Raw genomic sequence first — 18695 nt, 5'->3', positions numbered from 1 at the left:
TTAAGATATTTATAGTGACTTAATTGATATTTTTGGTAATTCCATGGCTTATTTAATCACCAGAAAAATAAATTAATTCTTTATATATTTATTTATTTAAAACTAAAAGTAAGTCTGTACTAGAGGAGTGTAGGTTGTGTTACAGCGCTGCCTAGCGGCTGAAACACGAAACGTTGCATGGCATTTTGTTTGGCGCCGATGGAGGGAGTCACTCCTGAGATCTTTGGTCAGTCAGACGGCAGAACTTCCGGTCGGCATTTTGTTCTACGAGAGGAGAGCCTCTTGATGATCGCAACAATCGTCATATTTCTCATTTACTGTCGAAATTGGCTGCACTCATTGTTTATGTCGGCGCAGACCGACTGAAACTCCGAAGAACGAATGTTTCCCCATGAATGTACGTTGAAACATTCACCCTTGAGTGACGGAAAAAGAACGAATCAGTCCGACCCGGATTATTGTTGATAGCTAGCAAGCTAGCTAACCAGCTAGCTGGCAAGCCAATCGAGTTCCTTCTGGAGGAGCTGCGAGAGAGAAGAAAGGGGGAGCTAGAGATACGGACACGGACACAAACCAAGCTAAAACATTCCCCTCCCTTTGAACGCAACATCCGAAGGTAAATATAATCACCTATCTATCTTTATGCAACAAACTTTTTAAATTGCGATTATTAATTATAACAGTAATGAATGTTCTGCTGCAAGACCACCTACGGCGTCGTTAATCGTTGACCGGGAGGTAACGGAAGCTAGCGAACTAGCCAGCCAAGCTAGCTAGGTGTGTTTTTGCTCCGCCAAGGCGCACGGCCTCAACTGGATGTCATTTGTCGAGCCCGAGGATTGGGCCGTTGCCACGGAATTGAATTCCGACCCGTTGCTTTTTCATCTACTCACACCAACACATCGCATTTTCCCGAGCTCACGGGAAATTGACGAACATTCATCAACCCCGACAAGCGCTTCCTTGTATTATTTGAATTGCCGTCCCTTTATTTGAACGGGGAAACAGCATTAGAAGCTAACCAACAACAGTTAGGGGCTAGTTAGCATAACTAGCTAGCTATTAAAACACGACTATTGTTGTTAGCGAATGTTAGGCAGCTAGCGTTAGTGATCTTAGCTGCTATCATAAGTGGTAACACTAGCTTCGCGGTTAGCTCGGAAGACCCAGGCAGCCAACTTCTTGGCAGTGTAGCGTTGATGATTTTGTTCGCATGTAACGTTAGCGGGCTGCAGCTGGCATCTCAGCTAACTAAGGTAAACAGTTAAATGAATGCTAACGTCAACTGTATGTTAGGTAATTGTTGGGTTGTTATTATCTTGTGTAATTTTACTTCTAACGCTGTCCGTTAGTTGCTGGAGTTAATGTTGGTTTTGGTTGCTATCCTGTTTTGAAATGTTTTGAGTGCCCAACGTTACAGCCTGGGTACAAGCTTCGTTGCCTCAGCTGCACTTACTCAACTATCGGAGTTTGGTGGACGTGTTAATGTTAGCGGGATCGTGCACATTTTTGCTTCTTGGCTACAACAGGCACAGTTTGATTGCTTTCTGCAGTTAGCCAGTGTGCAGAATGCGCACGGTGGCTGTCGGCTACTGGAGGATGCAGCCCCCCACTACTGCCGCCACCATCACAGTGCATCTGCTCCTTTGTGCTGCCTCCTGCCTGTCAGTCTCACAGCTGTCAGCCAAGCCCCTGCGTACTGAGGAAGAGCACATAGACGAGGCATGCTAACGTTGCAGCTAGCTAATGTAATGTTTACAATATCCATCTGTTGAGCTACTGTAACAGCTATGTCGTGCAGGAGCTGTTGCACGTATTTACTACTTGACCTCAGTGGTAAGCTTGCACCGAGGTCTGGTTGTAACATTGTGTTTACACATTTAAGGGAAAATAGTATCCTGCAGAAGTTGCTGTACATGTTGCATTTTCTTAGCAGTCATCAAAAAGATTTCTTACAAGGTCGGTCAGTGCTGCTCACTGTTGTATCTGGGTTTGAAGATTGTGCATGGGCTTTGCAAGAATAAAAAGCATGTGTGATAGTCAATATTCTGCTGCAGCTGGACTTACTTTGCTGTTTTGGGTTAGTTTCTTGTGTCCCCAGAGAAGAATAACATGCAGTTATATGTCACAAACTCTGATGCAGAGCCGTGTTCTCTTTCAACAGATTGAAGGAGTAGGACTTTTTATCTGAAATGTCAGTGAGTCCACCCGAGACTGCACAGAATTCTTCAAAAAGGTACTATTATAATGCTTTCAGTCATTTATCGTTTCACTGACTTGTCATTATCATCAATAGTAATGTCCATTTATTCTTAATTGAGGCAACTGAGAATGTTGGTAATGTGTTTAGGGTGTATTTGAGGCTCATGCAATCAATGTCCTTAATTTCAGTGTCTATAATATGTAAACACATTCATCATAATTTTGTGTCATGGAGAGTAAATGTGGATAACAAGAGAGCCCCGTAATGGCCTTTCATCGGCTTGTTGTCGCAACCAGGTTTATCCATGAAGCATGAGCTGATATTCTTAAAATTGCAGCTGGCTTTTCCTCTGCTTTTTCTTGACCTCCTGTGCGATCTTACTTGAGAGGTCAAGGACAACCAACAAGCAAAACGATTTAAGACAAATTAAGTGCGACACAGGGTCCTACTTGCAGAGCCACCATAGCAGAGCTGGTTTGAAATTTGTGAACAAAGATTTACATCAGTTAACTAGTTATTGTACTGGCCATATTAAGTGTAATGATAGAGGAATGTTATCTATACTGAAATGCATGGCACAATATCTACTGTGTTACCAAAGTACTTATTTAATGAAGTACATTATCACAGAGGCAGTATATTATTCACTAAGTATACTTGCTGCAGCATGATACATAATTATGGTCATGCTTTTCCAATCTACAAAGCCCCATTCTGCCATTTAACCTAATAAGCCACACAGTAACGTTAATGATGCACAATTGTGTAAACAACTTTTTTTTTTTTTAACAATATATTTTCTGTGCAGATAACATGTACATTGCGTATCTGCTACTAGGGGAGATCTAAGTAATCTGACATGACATTTAAATGACTCATAATAAGCATCAGTCACTATACTGAGGCTGAACTCAGACTTGCTCATCAAGGTGTAACAAAATATAACGAGCATGTAAAGATTTTATTTATCTGTATATTGGCCTTGGATAATTTATCGTTGACTTGACACTTCTTAAAGTATGTACCAGTGTAATAACATATCACGACTTAGCAGCAGGATGGTCTAATATTTAATGACCTTGTTCTGTAACGGTACGGCCTGGTTTCAGTTCTCTGTGCATTTTTATCTGTTGAGCATTTCTTGAGAAAGACACCTAACCTGCACTCGTGGTAGTGGCATGACATTCCTGATTCGGTGTCCCTGTAACCTAGGGAGAGAGCACTGAGGATTCCCCCCGGAGGATCAGTAACGTATGTAAATAATGATATTCTAGATATGAAAAGGGAGAGATCCATCTCAGTTTATCTTGATTGCTGTGAAGACACTTTTATTTGTGGCTTACAGATGATGCAGGAGACACAATGTCCCCCCCTACAAAATATATCAGCATCAGGACAGACATAGCAGTATATTCAACAATTTTTTCCTCATTCAAGGTGTTTGATTCCATGTTTCGGATTTGTCTGAATAATATTGATTGTTTTATTATATTAATTTTTGTTCATCTCTTTTCAATCCCGTCTATTCTCTGCCTCTTTTACTCATTTTACAAATGTACGCCTTTTCTCCTCCACTTCTTCTCCTGTCTATCACTCATGCTGTTTTTTGTCCTTCTCTCTCTCTCTCTCTGACTGATCGCTGTCTCTCTTAGGAGTCAGGAGATGTGAGGACGGGTGTCGTCCATCGACCCCCTGATCTACCTGTGTATCAACACACTCCCCCACCCTCACCTTCAGCATGAATGGGGATATGCCTCATGTTCCCATCACCACTCTCGCTGGGATCGCTAGCCTCACAGACTGTGAGTGACACACAGCCATGCTCTGAACACACTGTCACAGTTTGTGTTGTCCCCTCTGAAATACTGAACAAATGAAAATTTGCAATTGTGATTGGGTATTCTGTCTCTTGCCTTGTCTTTTTTTCTTCTCTTTACTTTTCAATGTCCTGTGTTGCTCATGCTTGGTTCTCACACTGTCTGCTTCTGTCTCATCTTTATTTCTTTATCCTCCCACCTCTGTCCTTTACATTATCTCTCTAGTGTTGAACCAGCTGCCCCTCCCTTCCCCTCTCCCGGCCACCACCACTAAGAGCCTCCTATACAATGGGAGGATCGCAGAGGAAGTTACCTGCCTACTGGGCTGTCGGGATGAGAATCTGGCCTCCCAGCTAGCCCATGGCCTCAACCAGGTCTCCACAGAGCACATGTGAGTGTTAAAGTGAAAGTGTGTATATGGCAAAATGGTGTCCTTCACATAGAGACAGACCCTACCTGAAGATTTGAGGCAACACATTTGCCTGAAAATGGATGGCTTTTTCTACATGTTGGAAAATAATGTCTGATAATGTAAAAATATTTTTTGAAATATATACTACTGGATTTGTGGAGTTATTAGACTGTTACGCTGTTACTCAAGTAACCTGGTTTGTTTTGTTAACCCCCTGTGAGTAAGCGGCGAGGTCTTAGCTCTTTCAGTCCAATAAGAGCATGAATAAACAACTCTGTTAAATGACAATCATATAAACACAAGCAAACTAGCTGTCACGAATGCACCTTTCAGTCCTAATTGGCGACCTGGCCTGGTTGTTCCTGCTCAATGCTGTGGGTTTTTGCTTTGTGTTGCTATGTTAGCTGCTGAACGAGAGCCTGTTGCTGTGTGGCTCGTTCTTAGTTTCAGCGCAGTCAATGGACATACTCTCAGCGTTTCAGACCAGAGAATGCTTATTTTTTCAGGATTTTTTTTCATAAATTTACATGCTTGTTGATTTTTTTATTTATATTTTATCATTCAAATTTTTTATCATGGTGAATGGGGAAAATAGCGACAACCCTGCAGCAGAGTTTACATCCCTGCTAATTTTATTTAGGAAAAATTGCTAAGAAGCCTGAAACCTTGTTGGTGTCATGCCTGTTTCATGGAGTCTCATGGACAGCTGTACATGTGCATTTGTTGACAAGCTGAAAGATTTGAGACCAGCGAATAAAACATTAGAAGCCAAAGAATTTTGTCGGCTGAGAGGATAATATTACAGGATTTTACACAAATGTGGCTCTGTATAGTTTTATTTATTGTGTAATCAGAGATGAATGCTAAGAAAGCAAAAAGAATGATAGAAAGTTTTAGTTTGGCTGAAATACTGCTAGCATTTTCAGCCCATATACATAGTTAACTCAGCGTTAGAATGTGACTTTGGTGGTGTTTAGAAGAACTACAAACCTCTGCGAGACAGGGATGATACTGATACTGTTACAACCTTTGTCGCAATCTTTCATAGATATCATTGGCAGAAATGTGCACTCTGCTGTTTTTTCCTGTAAGATATGACACAAATCAGATCTAAATTTCAAACTTTCGTCAGACATATCAAAAGAAAACATCAGAATCACGTACATACAGATGAAGCATTGAGAAAACAAAATGTAAAGCTTTGCTTAACAGCCAGCTAGATAGTGCTGTAAAGTGTTACAAACTCCTCTTGGGAGATCCAGCCTGCTCAACAAAGTTACATAGTGCAAGAATAGGCTTTTCAGGCGAGGAGTGGGAATGAAAGAGGCGCTGTTCTCACTATTACAGTGCACTATCGAAAGGATTTTTAAGCTGTTATTGAAAGGTGAAAAAGTTGCAGACATTTTCTTTAATGCTTTACCCGCAGGGAAATTTTTTTAGATGTATTAGCAGTGTGCAATGAGGATAAATTTTATCGTGTTTTATGTCATTTTATATCGAGGCATTGACTTATGTTTATTCATGTAAATCCACTGAAATATATACCTGACAAATCAATACTTGAGAATACAACAAAATATATTAAAATGACAGCTACCATCTCATGAAATATAAACACATAATTAGTCCTGTGTATGTTTAATGCAATGAATATTGGCATTCATATATGCTTAGATTTTAAACATTCAGTAATGAATTTTTGCTTACTACTCATAATTATGCTGCCACTTGTCTTACTCTCATCCTATAATGTGACTGAACTTGATTTCTGTGTGTGTTCTCAGAGAGCTGAAGGACAACCTGGGTAGCGATGAGCCAGAGGGAGATGCACCACTGCTGCTGCAGACCATGCTGGCCAGGAACCCTGGCATCTTCAGGGAGAAAAGTACAGAGATAAATACCTGTTGCACATTATGACGCAAAAGCATACAATCATAAAGACCAGTTACATTTTGATATTCATATGAAAATATACTGTATTTTCTTTTCTGAACAGATGTTATGCAGCAGCCAATGGTACCACCATATAAGATCACCCAAAATTCCATGCATAGCCCTGCCCAGCCTGCAAACTTCCAGCCGGCTGCGATTTCTCCCAATCCACCAAGGTGAGTCAAGCTGGAAAATGTAGTGGATTCTAATGTGTCATAACACCAAAAAACATAACCATGTAGTTGATGTTAACATATTTTTTTTTAACTCTAATTAGTATATCCCAGTTGCATCACTACATTTAGTGTTATTATCTAGTTTCAAGGATTATTTGAATTATTCAAGTTATATATTGCTATTTATTTTACTGTTAGGCATGCGACTTTCTTCTGTCTGCTTGCTGATTTTTTTTATTTTTTTTTTCGTTCTCTCCTCCCCTTTTTCCAGCCGGTTTGTGGCGCCCCAGACTGGCTCCAGTAGTCGGTACATGGGCCAGAACAGTCCAGTGCCCAGCCCCTACACTCCTCAGAGCCCTGCCCCTGGATATATACAGCAGTATCCCCACCAACAACCACCCAGCTATAACCAACACCAACAGATACAACAAGGTAGGAGTGTATGTGTGTGTTGTATGCAAGTATACTGTAAAAGTGTGGGGTTGATGGAGTCTCCTAAAAAGTGTACATGCAGCCAAAGATCCCCATTTAGTAAGGTTTTGTGTGAAGTCTGCGATTTCGTATGATTATTTTAGATATTCATGTTAAACTGGTAAACTTAATTATTGCTTTCTGACATGCCCCCTCTAGATTTTATCAGCTATATATTAATTGCAGTGGAAAGTACCAGGGTTGCACCAACTGTGAAAATTCTTGGCCAATACCAATTTTTAAAATAACACTTGACCGGGGCGCCCCATGTACAAGGCTGTTGCTGCAGCGGCCCGGGTTCGACTCCAGCCTGTGGCCCTTTGCTACACGTCTCTCCCTCTCTCTATCTTAAAAAAAAAAACACCCAAACAAAAAAAAAACCACTTGACCGATACCATGACATTCACCACTGCTGTTTGTGAATGTAAATTTATGTGCCGATAGGCCGATGGCAGTCAACAAATTAAATAACAGCCAATACCGATGTTCAGCCAATAAATGGGTGCATGCCTACAGAGTACATTTAAATGTCCAATTTTTGACTTTTGTCTTCTAAATGCACTGTATGTGCTGGTGTCTGTTTGTTGAATATGATTAGCAGCTGTGGTTTTGTGGACAGAATTTGGTTCCTTCCTTGTTAAGCCACTTTTGGTTCAAACCTATCACTTCCTTTAGTTGCCTCACAGGTGTTGCCTCATCGCTTTATTGCTTTAAAATATTTTAGTTTTAAATTTCCGAGTGTTATTGAAAGTAACACATTTGAAATAACAAGTGAAAGTAACTATCTCTAACTCTTAATTCAAGAATAAAAAAGAGTAGTGCTCAATACTTCAAAACAGGGAAGCAATGAACAGTATAAATGTCCTTAAAGTCAAAATTGGATAAAATTATAATGATATAGTTTGCTGTTTATTAATTAGATATATTTGGTCAGTTTTGATTTTAGCCCATGTGGTCAGTAGAGTCGATGCTATTAGTCAGTTTTGGCTTATCGCTATATTGTCGTTGTTGTATATGTTGGCAGATGTGCAAAAAGAAATGCAGTGCAGCAAATGTTTGTTATGCAGTTTGTTAATGTATATTTTAACTTAATTTTATTACTATTATATATATAGAGAAATGTATTTTGTAGAGTTAAAATCCTGAGTTACTGTTGTGTTTACTGTTACTGTCATCTATAATGATAAAAATTTTGTGTTATGGATTTACGCATTGGGCGGCTGTGGCTAGAAAATTCATGCCCTCCAAGTATAAATCGAATGCACATTTAATTTTATAAAAACTGTGACAACTGTGACTTCTGCAATTACATGTAATTGGTTGGAAATTCCAGAGCTTTGTATTTAGAGTGCCTCCTCTGATGCAGTCAATCATATACTACTCCCATTTCACTGGAACCAACATCAGGAGGAACAGGTTTGTTTCAACCATGTAGTGATATGCAGAAATATGCTTTCCACTCGAGGCAGTTGCTAATAAACAAAATAAGTTTGCATTTGTCACACAAAGTCATTTTTTACTTTGGTGGTGACCTGTTCATTCAGTGTAGTTATGTTGTCTGTGTATAGTGGTTGAAATTTTAGTGATTCACATACCATTTTCCTGGGTCTCATGAAACCTCTGTGGGACTCGTGGAAGAACTGAAGCCAAATTTCCGTAGTTAAACCAACAACATTTATATTAAAATCAATGGTTCGCGAAGTATTTATTATTTTTATCAGCAATTTTTGGACACATTTTTAAGAGATTTTTTTTCTGTCATGATCAGCGGTTGTAATTACCTCACTAATGGATCATTTAAAAATAAATCTTTTTCTTTGTCGTCTTTACCCGCCAGTGTCTGTAGCCAGTCCCATGGTTCCAGGTGGCATACGGAATATCCATGAGGGCAAAGTAGCGGGGCAGATGGCCAACGCTGCCAACCACCACTCAGACAGACATGGCACTGAGGACTACATGAATATTGTACACCGACTGAGCAATGAGGTACGACTGACCAAGGCAGGCATTCATAAGCAACAAAGTCAGGGTGTTGAATAATTTTATTTTTTAACTCGTAAAATTTCTTTGCATGAGGTTTGGAAATTTTGTTATATGAGTAAAAAGACATTTTCCTCAGGCAGCATGTAGGGTGCATTTATTTGATGTCATTGTGCATGAAAGTCCCCACTGTCACTGCTCAGGTAGTAAACAGGCAACAGTGAGCGTGCACATCAGGGAAAAAACATGGAAATAGCTAAATTATAAATTTCTGCTGTGCAGTAGAGCAGATTTGGAAAGAATTCAGGTGCAAGATTTCACAAAATGCCTAAGGCTAAAGAGAAGACACGTATTTCTTAGGTACTACTGAGTCGTTACGTAATGTTAACCAACCAGGCACATGGGTTTCTGCATTAAACCTGTCGAGCCACATATGTGTGGTTATATTTGTGTGTTTGTTTTAATAAGGTTTTAATAAGTCAGTCTTAAATGGCTACAGGCATTCAGTTTCTTTATATATTTTCAATTTGCAAGTTTCCAAATTGACACTGGTTTTGAGGTGAAATCTTTTTTGGTTTATTTGATGTCCAGAAGACAAGGAAAACGTGTAACAGATGCTGAATAATATGTACACTGCTGCAGTGTTTGTATTAAATTAAATCAGCATTATGGTTCTGAATTGTGAGAAATAATCGTGCTGAATTCTGGTTATTTTGGTTGCAAAATTAGTTGTGTAAATATAATGAACCTGTACAGTGGAGTCAGTGCTTTCTCATTAGAGAAGCTTTATTTAAGCCTGTCACAATAATATGATGTTGACTTAATCAAGATTAGCAAAAATGATTGAGGTCATATCCATCTATCATATGATATCACCCTTCTGTATGTGCACTTACTTACATAATAATGTCACCAAAATTTAGCCAACATGATGCCAGAATAAAAAGCACAGCTTTCCTTACAATTACAAGACTTTGACGTAGACTCTAAGTTTTTTTTTTCGCACCTCCTGAGCTGAAAGAACAGAGAAAATACTATGCTGAGACATGTTTTCCTGTCGTTGCTGGTTGCCTTGCTTCTGTCCTCTTCTCTGCTCTCTGTCGGAGTTTCCCCTTAGGCTTGGCTCAGCTCCTACACACACACACACACACACACACACACAAACACAAACACAAACACATGCACACACATTTATTTATGTTGTCTGAATATTTTTAGGAATTAAAATTTCATTGCTCTTTTAAAGGGTGTACGTCATGGTTGGAAATTAACTTTTTTGTCCATCTGCTACTGCAATAGATTACCTTTGTACTGTAGGCTGTGGGTGAACCAAATTTAGCAGCCATTTGCATATTTTACTAGCATTTGGCTGGTGGCAGGTGCCAATTTCCAGCCCTGGTGTACTTGCATCATTATGCTACTATCATTACTTAAGTGGCATAAAGTGACCTTATAATGACAATGATATTGTTAATTGCACTTTTTTTTTCTGGGAAAATGTATTGCCAACAGTAGTTGTCTTGATAGGCCTGGCTTTAGTGGCAACAGTTGGACAAAAACTTGGTTGAAAGTCCAATGTAAAGCTCATATCTGGTTGCTTACATCTGTCTTGTCCGTGTGTTGTCCAGGAGGGTGACTCCGCCATGAGGAATCCTTCTTTCGCCCTGAGGTCTCCTCAGTCTGGCTGCTCACCGGCAGGGAGTGAAGGAACGCCCAAACGTAAGGACACTGGAAGAGGAACAGTGCATACATATAGGAAAAAGCCATCTCTGGCTCATAAATACAATCTAACAGCAACAAAATGCTTTGTGGCCATTATCCCTCAAAGAGATACAAGGCCACAATGATTTTCATCTCAGTCTTAGGGACCATCTTTGTATATAGTGTTGCACATTATGAGAGTGCACTGTCGATTGTCATCACAGTACTGTGTCTGTTTTTCTGGACTTTCTTTTTTCACGCATTTGGAGGATAACTTTCTTCTCTGTTTGATGCTGCTTCCTCACAGCGGGCTCTCGTCCCCCGCTGATTCTGCAGTCACCACCTCCCTATGCGCCCTCACCAAGGGAGGGAGGACCTGACCAGAAACAGCAGCTCCAGCAAAGGAAGAAAACCTCAGCGGTGAAAGAGGAGAAAGATATGTACGACATTGTAAGCTCTCCAAACAAGGACTCGACAAAACTCACCCTCAAGCTGTCCAGGGTCAAGTCAAATGAGTCCGATACCCCAGGTAAGGAACATTTGGGACCGGCTTAATCTTAGTTGGATCGCCAATTCTTTGTTAGGCAGGTTCCTACATCTCCAGTTTGAATCTTGATCACTCTCGCTGCTATTAAATCAATTAGCAGCAGTAAAAAGAGGTATGCTGCACCTATATCTTAAATTACAAAATAAAAATCCTGTTTGTCAGAACCTTTGGGAGTGCTGAAAACCATGAGCCTTTTTAAATACAACTCTGTGAAAGTGTTTTTGCTCATATCTCAGGTGATGTTCTGCCGGGAATGGACCAGAACTCTGACAACATGGAGACAGAACTGGGCTTTCAGCAGGTGCCTGTTCTCCAGCAAAACCTAGGAGCACGGCTGCAACAACAGCAGCAAGCAGGTGGTGCCAGTGGTCTCCAGCCTCCCAGTTCTCCTTACGACGAGGCAGAGCTGGATGCTCTTGCTGAAATTGAAAGGATAGAACGAGAAGCGGCCAGTGAGAAGTGCTCCAAGGAGGTCCAGGATAAAGGTGTGTAGAATGTGACTGAATGGATAAAAGCTGAACAGTTGTGATTTATACCTTTTAAAAGTTTTACAAGTATGTTTAATTTCTACTTTCTCCGTACAGACAAGCCACTGAAGAAGAGAAAACAGGACTCTTTTCCCCTGGAGCCAGGTGCAGGGGGACCAGGTGGCCCCACAGGTGCCCCAGGCAGTGGATCAACAGGAGGGGGCAATGCTGGCAAACTGACCCCGCAAGAGGCCACAGCAGCTGGGAACGGTGCCAGCCGCCCTCCCCTCATGGTGAGCATCGACCTCCAGCAGGCAGGCCGAGCTGATGGCCAGCTCGACCCCTGTCTGGCTGCCCCTATTCCAGCCCTTGAGGCCCAACGCTGGCCTGAAGAACCAGCTAGTGGGCCGGCTGCAGTGGAAGGTTCTGACACAGCTTTGCGGTTGAAACCAGACGGACGACCAGAAGTCATCAAGAACAGGGTCGATAAACATGACAGTAGGAGAGATGGTCGAGAGTCATCGAAGCACCGACATGATGAGAAGTCCTCTGACAGACGGGGAGACATGCCAAAGTCATCAAACCGAGCAGAGCACGGACGAGACAGGGACCGAGATTCTGACAGAGACAGGAGGCATCGGAGTGAGACCGGTGGTCGAGACAGACGCTCCCCTGACTCTCGCTGCCGAAGTGACCGAGATAGGTACCGGGCTGCTTCCACTGGAGAGCCTGGTCGGAGCGCCAATAGGCACGATGGTTCCAAACCAGCCTCGTCTGCCTCTGGTGCTAAACTTCCAGATTCTTTCCCTGCTCAGCTCCTGGGAGGGCATAGTGGCGCACTGAAGAACTTCCAGATCCCTAAGGTGATCTGGACTGACCCAAACCAAATATCTTCCCACCTACCAATCATTCAGCTTTTCACTGCCTGCAATCTCACAAAACCAAATCACACCACTGCTCACTCTTTTTTATGTTTTTTGTTTTCCCATTTGTAAGCCTGTTGTTAAGTCCTGAGATTGGTCTCAAAATAACTGTTAACACATTAACCCACACCTAACCATCTGCTAAAAGTAGATTTTTTTTTAGTCATTGGTCTTGTGTGTAAACAAAAGCAAATGACTTAAAGAAATGCTCCACTGCTGTTTCTCAGATGTTTCATGTAGGTAAATGTCAACTTGAAGCTCTCACTGTCAGCATCATGCAGCCCAAACACTGGAGAGGAAAAAGCTAATTTTCCTTTTTGTAGTCAAGCTTTCATTTGTTTCATCTTTTCCTGCATCTGTTGTCAATGCAGTGTTCAGACATGCAGCCCCCAGCCTCATGCCATGACAGCATGCCTCATGCTAAGTGTGCTGAGCAAATACTTGCACATGGGAATTTTTGTATTTACTAACAAAGAGGCAAGCACAGTTTTACATATACAGTATACAATATCTTATTTTGTGCTCTCAATCAGCATCAGTTTAAACAAGGAACAAACTACCACAGATGCACTAGCAGCCACCTGTGGTAGCCAGATTTAGCACCTAAGCAAACAAGATTACACTGCCAATTTGGCATCTGGACTGGTTTTAAAGTGTGCCAGATATGCTAAAGGAAACAGGCATATATCACAAATCTACAAGCATGGCAAACCACTTAAAAACTGCTTCGCTGTCTTGCAAAGTATTCTTTTCTTCTAACTATTATGGCTAATGTTACTGCAACCTGCATGCAAACAAAGTGGCTAATTGTCACATTTTAGGTGCGTGGACTGAAAAGTCCTGACACTGACAGCCCACGAACAGAAGATTCGATTAATTGCAAATATTTCAGAACAGCCCTTGTATCTAATTATCCACACAGCGTACCAGCAATAAAACGTATCCGTTTACCTGGTTGATAACTGGAGTTGCCATAAAAACGGTCCTGGCAGACCATAGCTAAACTGGCTATGCCACCTAAATCTAAACATAGTTTCACTGAGCGATTACGAACCTACTAGCATCGGTCAGGAAGACTCAAATGTAACCATAGTAACCATCTTTGTCCCCTCTGAGCTCCACTTGGTTCCTCTCAGTAAGGCTAAGCAGTGTTTTGATGAAATTGTTAAAAGATGGCTTACGCTGGAATTGATTGGATTGAATCCTATTCTGAGAAATGTTTCCACAAATGCAAAAATTTCAGCATATAATTGAGAAAGATTCTAAATGTCAGGAAACTGTGCTGATTATGAGTGTTGAAATGACGACTTGATGATCTGAATTAAGTGGATGGAACAGAAAGGCTCTTAATTGCTCTGTTTATGAAGTAAAATACTTTGGCCAGTGATTGCTTGCCATTAACAAATTAATTTTTTCAGCCGGTAAGGAGTGATTTCATATTGTTCATCACATTTTTCCCAATATGAAAAATGTTGATGAGTGGAAACATTCGTAACTTAAATATCCTGTTTAGACCCGTCACCCCAAGTGGCTGAACACTGCAACGTTGACAAAGTACCATGTATTGACCATTACTCTAACATCATGACAACAGTGGATTATTCCTTTAACTCTTTGTTATCAGAACTTTATTGGGAACTAACATCAGAATCACCAATCTCATGTCAGTTTGATCCATTGTTTACATTTTTTAATCTTACATGATTTTCTTTTCCATAGACAAAGACCATGTTTCTCTGTCCAGAAATTTTAAGTGTGAATTCAAATGAAGTTTGAACTTGAAACTTGACAAACTCAGAGGGCTTTACTGATTGTTTTTTGTTTGTTTGTCTTTTCAGATCAAACGTGATAAGGATGGCAGCGGGTCAAATGAAAGTCAACCGTGGGGACAGCCCAAGGTTAAACTGGAGAGGCTTGGTTTGGTGCAGGACTTTCAGAAGAGGCCCAAGCCTGTCGTGGTTCTGAAAAAGCTCTCTGTTGACCAGATCCAGAGGATCATCCGGCACAGCAAGTCTGGAAAGAACAGGCTCTCCTCAGGGAAGTCTGGCAAAGGTGAGAACAAGACGCAGCTTTGTTCATTACTTTCAGATGACCTCACAGCATTTTTTCACACCCACTGTGCATTTTTTCACCATGCGCATAAATAAACAAAAACCTTTTTCTTCAATCACTTGAAAATGTTGTCAAATTTCAGGTGGTATGGACCCTGCGGTTCTGAAGGAGCTTCCCCCAGAGCTGCTGGCAGAGATTGAGTCAACCATGCCCCTGTGTGAAAGGGTAAAGGTGAACAAGAGGAAACGAAGCACTGTAAATGAGAAGCCCAAATATGCTGAGGTCAGCTCGGATGACGATTTTGACCCAAATGGAGAGTGTGAGTCAAATTATTTAAGTCTAGTCTCTTCTCACTTCTAGTCGTTGCTTTAAGTTCGGTCATTTGCTTTGAGAATTATTCTTAAAATGTAATTTAACCAAAATGGTTGTATCTCTGTCTGTATTTCTGCATGCATTTATATATGTTTGTCTTTTGATTTTTCTTGACAACTGTTCATCTCATCAACTTCACACTTGGAGCGGGTAATAGATGACCCAAAGAAATGTAGTGTTGAGTGTGAAGTTGTTTGGATGAGCGGTTCTTGAGAAAGCTGGAGGCCAAGCAATCAGCCCGTTCTGAACAGGCATTTTCTATAGTTTTTTTTTTTTTCCCCCAACCTACCACGGCTACGTCCGTATGTCGAAAGCCTCAATGGTTGTGTTCTCATGAAAGCTGGGCTGATGTGGGTCCTGTGAAATATAACAACAATATAACCGCTAGTCCTTGAGCTAGCCCCGGCTCTCCGTTTGGATCCAACCGGAATCCCGAGCCCTGGTTTGTTATTCAGGTTAAAGTGGGAAGAAGCAGCGGGTTTATTGAGCATCCGTCCGGATGCAATAGTCCGTGGATGTGCTGCGGTGCTTGGCTGAACAGATAGGAAACCCCTCGGCTGACAGGATGTACCCCTCTCTCACGCAGGCGCAGAACGTATGTGCCACTTGGCCGTCGGATGTAGTCCGTGTAGTGTGTTCAAATGCAACTGACACGGGGCGATGTGAGGTGACGTAGATGATGGAACAGTTGGCTTTCATTGCCGCTAGTTCTTTGATGTCGGTTTGGTGTGTCTGCACCTTAACAGCTGTAGCAACTCAAATTTAGCCAGCTCAAGCCCCAGTGCCAGGGGTCACAGTATGCTGGTGGCCAGCAGCAAGGTTCTGTATAACTTGTGCGTCAGCAGCAACAGAAAGTTTTCTGATCCTTGTAGGGAATTGGGACGGACCTGGATCAGACCCCTGGTGGTGGGTCTTGCCCTGGCTAAATTCAACTTGGCACAGCCTATTTTCAGCTATTTTTTAAGCTACTGTAGCTGTCATAAATGTAGGAACAGCGCGAGTGCTGGTCAGGGAACACAGCTGTTGGGGGTTTCCTCATGCAGAAGTAGCCGTGGTCAGGCATGTTTTGAACAGGAACTGCACTTGAGAACCTAAAGGAGCTTACAGTTGAAGCCTGTTGACTATTTATGAACATTTGTAGACATTTTTATATTAAAATACCAATAAACTATGAAGGGCTGGTGCTACTTTGGTATAGATTTAAGGGCCTCATTTCTTAATGTGTGATCTCTACAGCTGCAAGAAAGCGGCAGCGCAGAGACAAAGACCGGTCCTGGGATATGGAGGAAAGAGAGCGCCGGGGTTCAGGAGACCATCGGAGGAGCGGGCACCGGGACAGCCGAAGAGGCTCAGGGAGCCGCTACCGAGACTCCTCTGACGAACATTCACCGCCACCCAGCATGAGTGAAAGTGTGTATTCAAGTCCTCTGTCACAGCATTTCCATTTATGTTTTTATTTTTGTGTTTAGCATTGATAGATTGGGAGGTGCTGCTCGTATGTCCATGTAGAGAAAACTAAATGAATGACATGATATCAAAGCAGAGACAGCATTTAAACTTTACTTGTCAGTGTTAATGCGACAAGTTGAAATTTAGAAAACAGATAGTTCCCTTAAACTTGAAGAGAGATTGTTGGTATTTGGCACGCACAATAAAAACAAAACAAACCGCAACATAAAATTAAGATAAGCATCCTCTATCTCAGTTGCCAGAAAAATGAAGATGAAGGAGAAGCAGAAGAAACGGAAAGCATATGAACCCAAGCTGACCCAAGAAGAGCTGATGGACTCGTCTACATTCAAGAGGTTCTTAACAAGCATTGACAACATACTGGAGAATCTGGAGGATGTGGATTTCACTGCCATGGGTAAATATCAGCGCTGACTGGCTTTGAAACTGTGGTTAGTTTTGAAGCTCCAAATGCAGAAACCTCACTGTATGTCATTGTGGTTTTTCCAGCAGCGGATGATGATGAGATACCTCAAGAACTGCTGCTTGGTAAACATCAGCTGAGTGAGCTGGGAAGCGAGTCCGCCAAGATTAAGGCCATGGGCATCTCCAGCAGGGTACAGTCTTTAAATATATTAATATAAAGATGTTTAGTTGGACTGGTGTGGATGTGTGATGCTGCTTCAGATGTAGGTTTTAACAAAAGTCCCTGTTGTTGTAGATCCCGTCAGACAAGCTGGTCAAGCTGCTGAATATACTGGAAAAGAACATCCAGGATGGATCCAAGCTCTCCACCATGATGAACCATGTGAGCTCCTTTCCTCTCTCTTTCTGTGTTAAATATTCTTTGCAGCAGTATTAAAGGCTTAGAATGTGATATACTACAGAAATCCATACAGTATTCATGTGGACACATCAAAAGATACCCACTGGCAGCAAAAGTAAAAAAAAAAAAAAAAAAAATTAAATACTGGAAAACATTTCTTTGCTAGAGTTCATAAAAACGCTGGTTTTTTGGGGGGGATTTTTGTAAAACGCATTCTTGTTTTTTTCCCCCCTTTCTAACCTCAGGACCTTGATGCTGAGGATGAGGAGAAACTTTGGAGAGACCTGATAATGGAGAGAGTCACAAAGTCAGCGGATGCCTGTCTGACAGCTCTGAACATCATGACCTCAACGCACATGCCGAAGGCTGTCTACATTGAAGACGTCATAGAGCGGGTGCTACAATACACCAAGTTCCATCTTCAGAACACACTGTATCCACAATATGATCCAGTCTACAGGGTTGACCCTCATGGAGGTGAGCACAAAGGAAAAAAGAACTTAATATTATTTCATTATTTGATTTTTGTATGTGCCTGGTCTGATTGTCTGAGAACCTTTTATCAGGTTGGTTCAAAAAACTATCCGAGAACTTAAGTGAGAGACAGACCTATCAGATTGGTCGTTGATCCCCGATGTCTGGAAATTGCAGGGTTATCTCTTCAAAATTTCTCTTTTACTGACTTCATAGACTGTTTTCTGCATGGAAGTATATACCTTAACCACAAATTGCATGACCTGTAGCAGAAGTTAAAGCTGTAATAAACAGAGGTCCTGTTTATACGACAGCGATTTCAACCGAAAACGGTAAACTTCAGTTGCATTTTGGGTGTCTGAAAACACAGTGTTTGAGAACGGGTTCCAGAGTGCAATTTTTAGGAAACAGCAGCGTCTCCGTTGTCATGTAAACTTGCAATATGCAGTTCCTCTGAAAACGGAGACTTTTCGCACATGTGCATTATGGTTCCAGTCACTAGGCATACGCGAGAAAGTCGACCATCACAACAACAATGGCGGACTCCTGAGCTCTGTTTGTGCTGCTCACCCTGTTGAATTTAGCAACGCTTCTCCAGCAAAGTGTAGATTTACTGTATCAACTCCACCTCGTCGTCCGTCCAGACAAATGTTCGTGCAGTTGCCATTTTATTTGTTTATACATCACTGCTCTGTAGAAGGAAGTGCATGAGCACAGGCACGTGTTGTTTCATTACACACCGCCAACTACTGGCCTGGCATGTATACTGCAGCCTTGTGGTCATTTTTGCGGATCCGTGTGTGCTGCGACTGTTACCAAAACGAATTCTGATTCCGTTTTCAGCGGATCGTTTTCGTGTAAACATGGCCTGAAACATCTCATCTAGCATCTAG

General features: G+C 41.6%; 1 protein-coding gene across 2 annotated transcripts in view; it reads left to right on the top strand.

Moving 5' to 3' along the window:
• Positions 1 to 223: 223 nt before the first annotated feature.
• nipbla (NIPBL cohesin loading factor a) overlaps positions 224 to 18695 on the top strand; it is a 32887-nt gene continuing 14415 nt past the window's right edge. Inside the window, exons 1-19 of one of the 2 annotated variants that reach the window (XM_049578676.1) lie at positions 224 to 616; positions 2165 to 2236; positions 3856 to 4005; positions 4246 to 4411; positions 6217 to 6317; positions 6429 to 6540; positions 6812 to 6972; positions 8849 to 8997; positions 10620 to 10710; positions 11000 to 11221; positions 11476 to 11724; positions 11824 to 11999; positions 14468 to 14681; positions 14824 to 15000; positions 16290 to 16463; positions 16759 to 16920; positions 17013 to 17119; positions 17224 to 17310; positions 17574 to 17805. In XM_049578676.1, coding sequence (XP_049434633.1) covers positions 3942 to 4005; positions 4246 to 4411; positions 6217 to 6317; positions 6429 to 6540; positions 6812 to 6972; positions 8849 to 8997; positions 10620 to 10710; positions 11000 to 11221; positions 11476 to 11724; positions 11824 to 11999; positions 14468 to 14681; positions 14824 to 15000; positions 16290 to 16463; positions 16759 to 16920; positions 17013 to 17119; positions 17224 to 17310; positions 17574 to 17805 — 2644 coding nt within the window. In that variant the 5' untranslated portion in view covers positions 224 to 616; positions 2165 to 2236; positions 3856 to 3941. Of the gene's footprint in view, positions 617 to 2164; positions 2237 to 3855; positions 4006 to 4245; positions 4412 to 6216; positions 6318 to 6428; positions 6541 to 6811; positions 6973 to 8848; positions 8998 to 10619; positions 10711 to 10999; positions 11222 to 11475; positions 11725 to 11823; positions 12570 to 14467; positions 14682 to 14823; positions 15001 to 16289; positions 16464 to 16758; positions 16921 to 17012; positions 17120 to 17223; positions 17311 to 17573; positions 17806 to 18695 lie in introns of both variants that reach the window. The other variant, XM_049578675.1, reaches the window with a different exon arrangement.

Source organism: Epinephelus fuscoguttatus, linkage group LG6, assembly GCF_011397635.1.
Source record: "Epinephelus fuscoguttatus linkage group LG6, E.fuscoguttatus.final_Chr_v1".
Taxonomy (NCBI): domain Eukaryota; kingdom Metazoa; phylum Chordata; class Actinopteri; order Perciformes; family Serranidae; genus Epinephelus; species Epinephelus fuscoguttatus.
The sequence above is the reverse complement of the archived record's forward strand: the minus strand, read 5'-3'. Positions and strand labels throughout refer to the sequence as shown.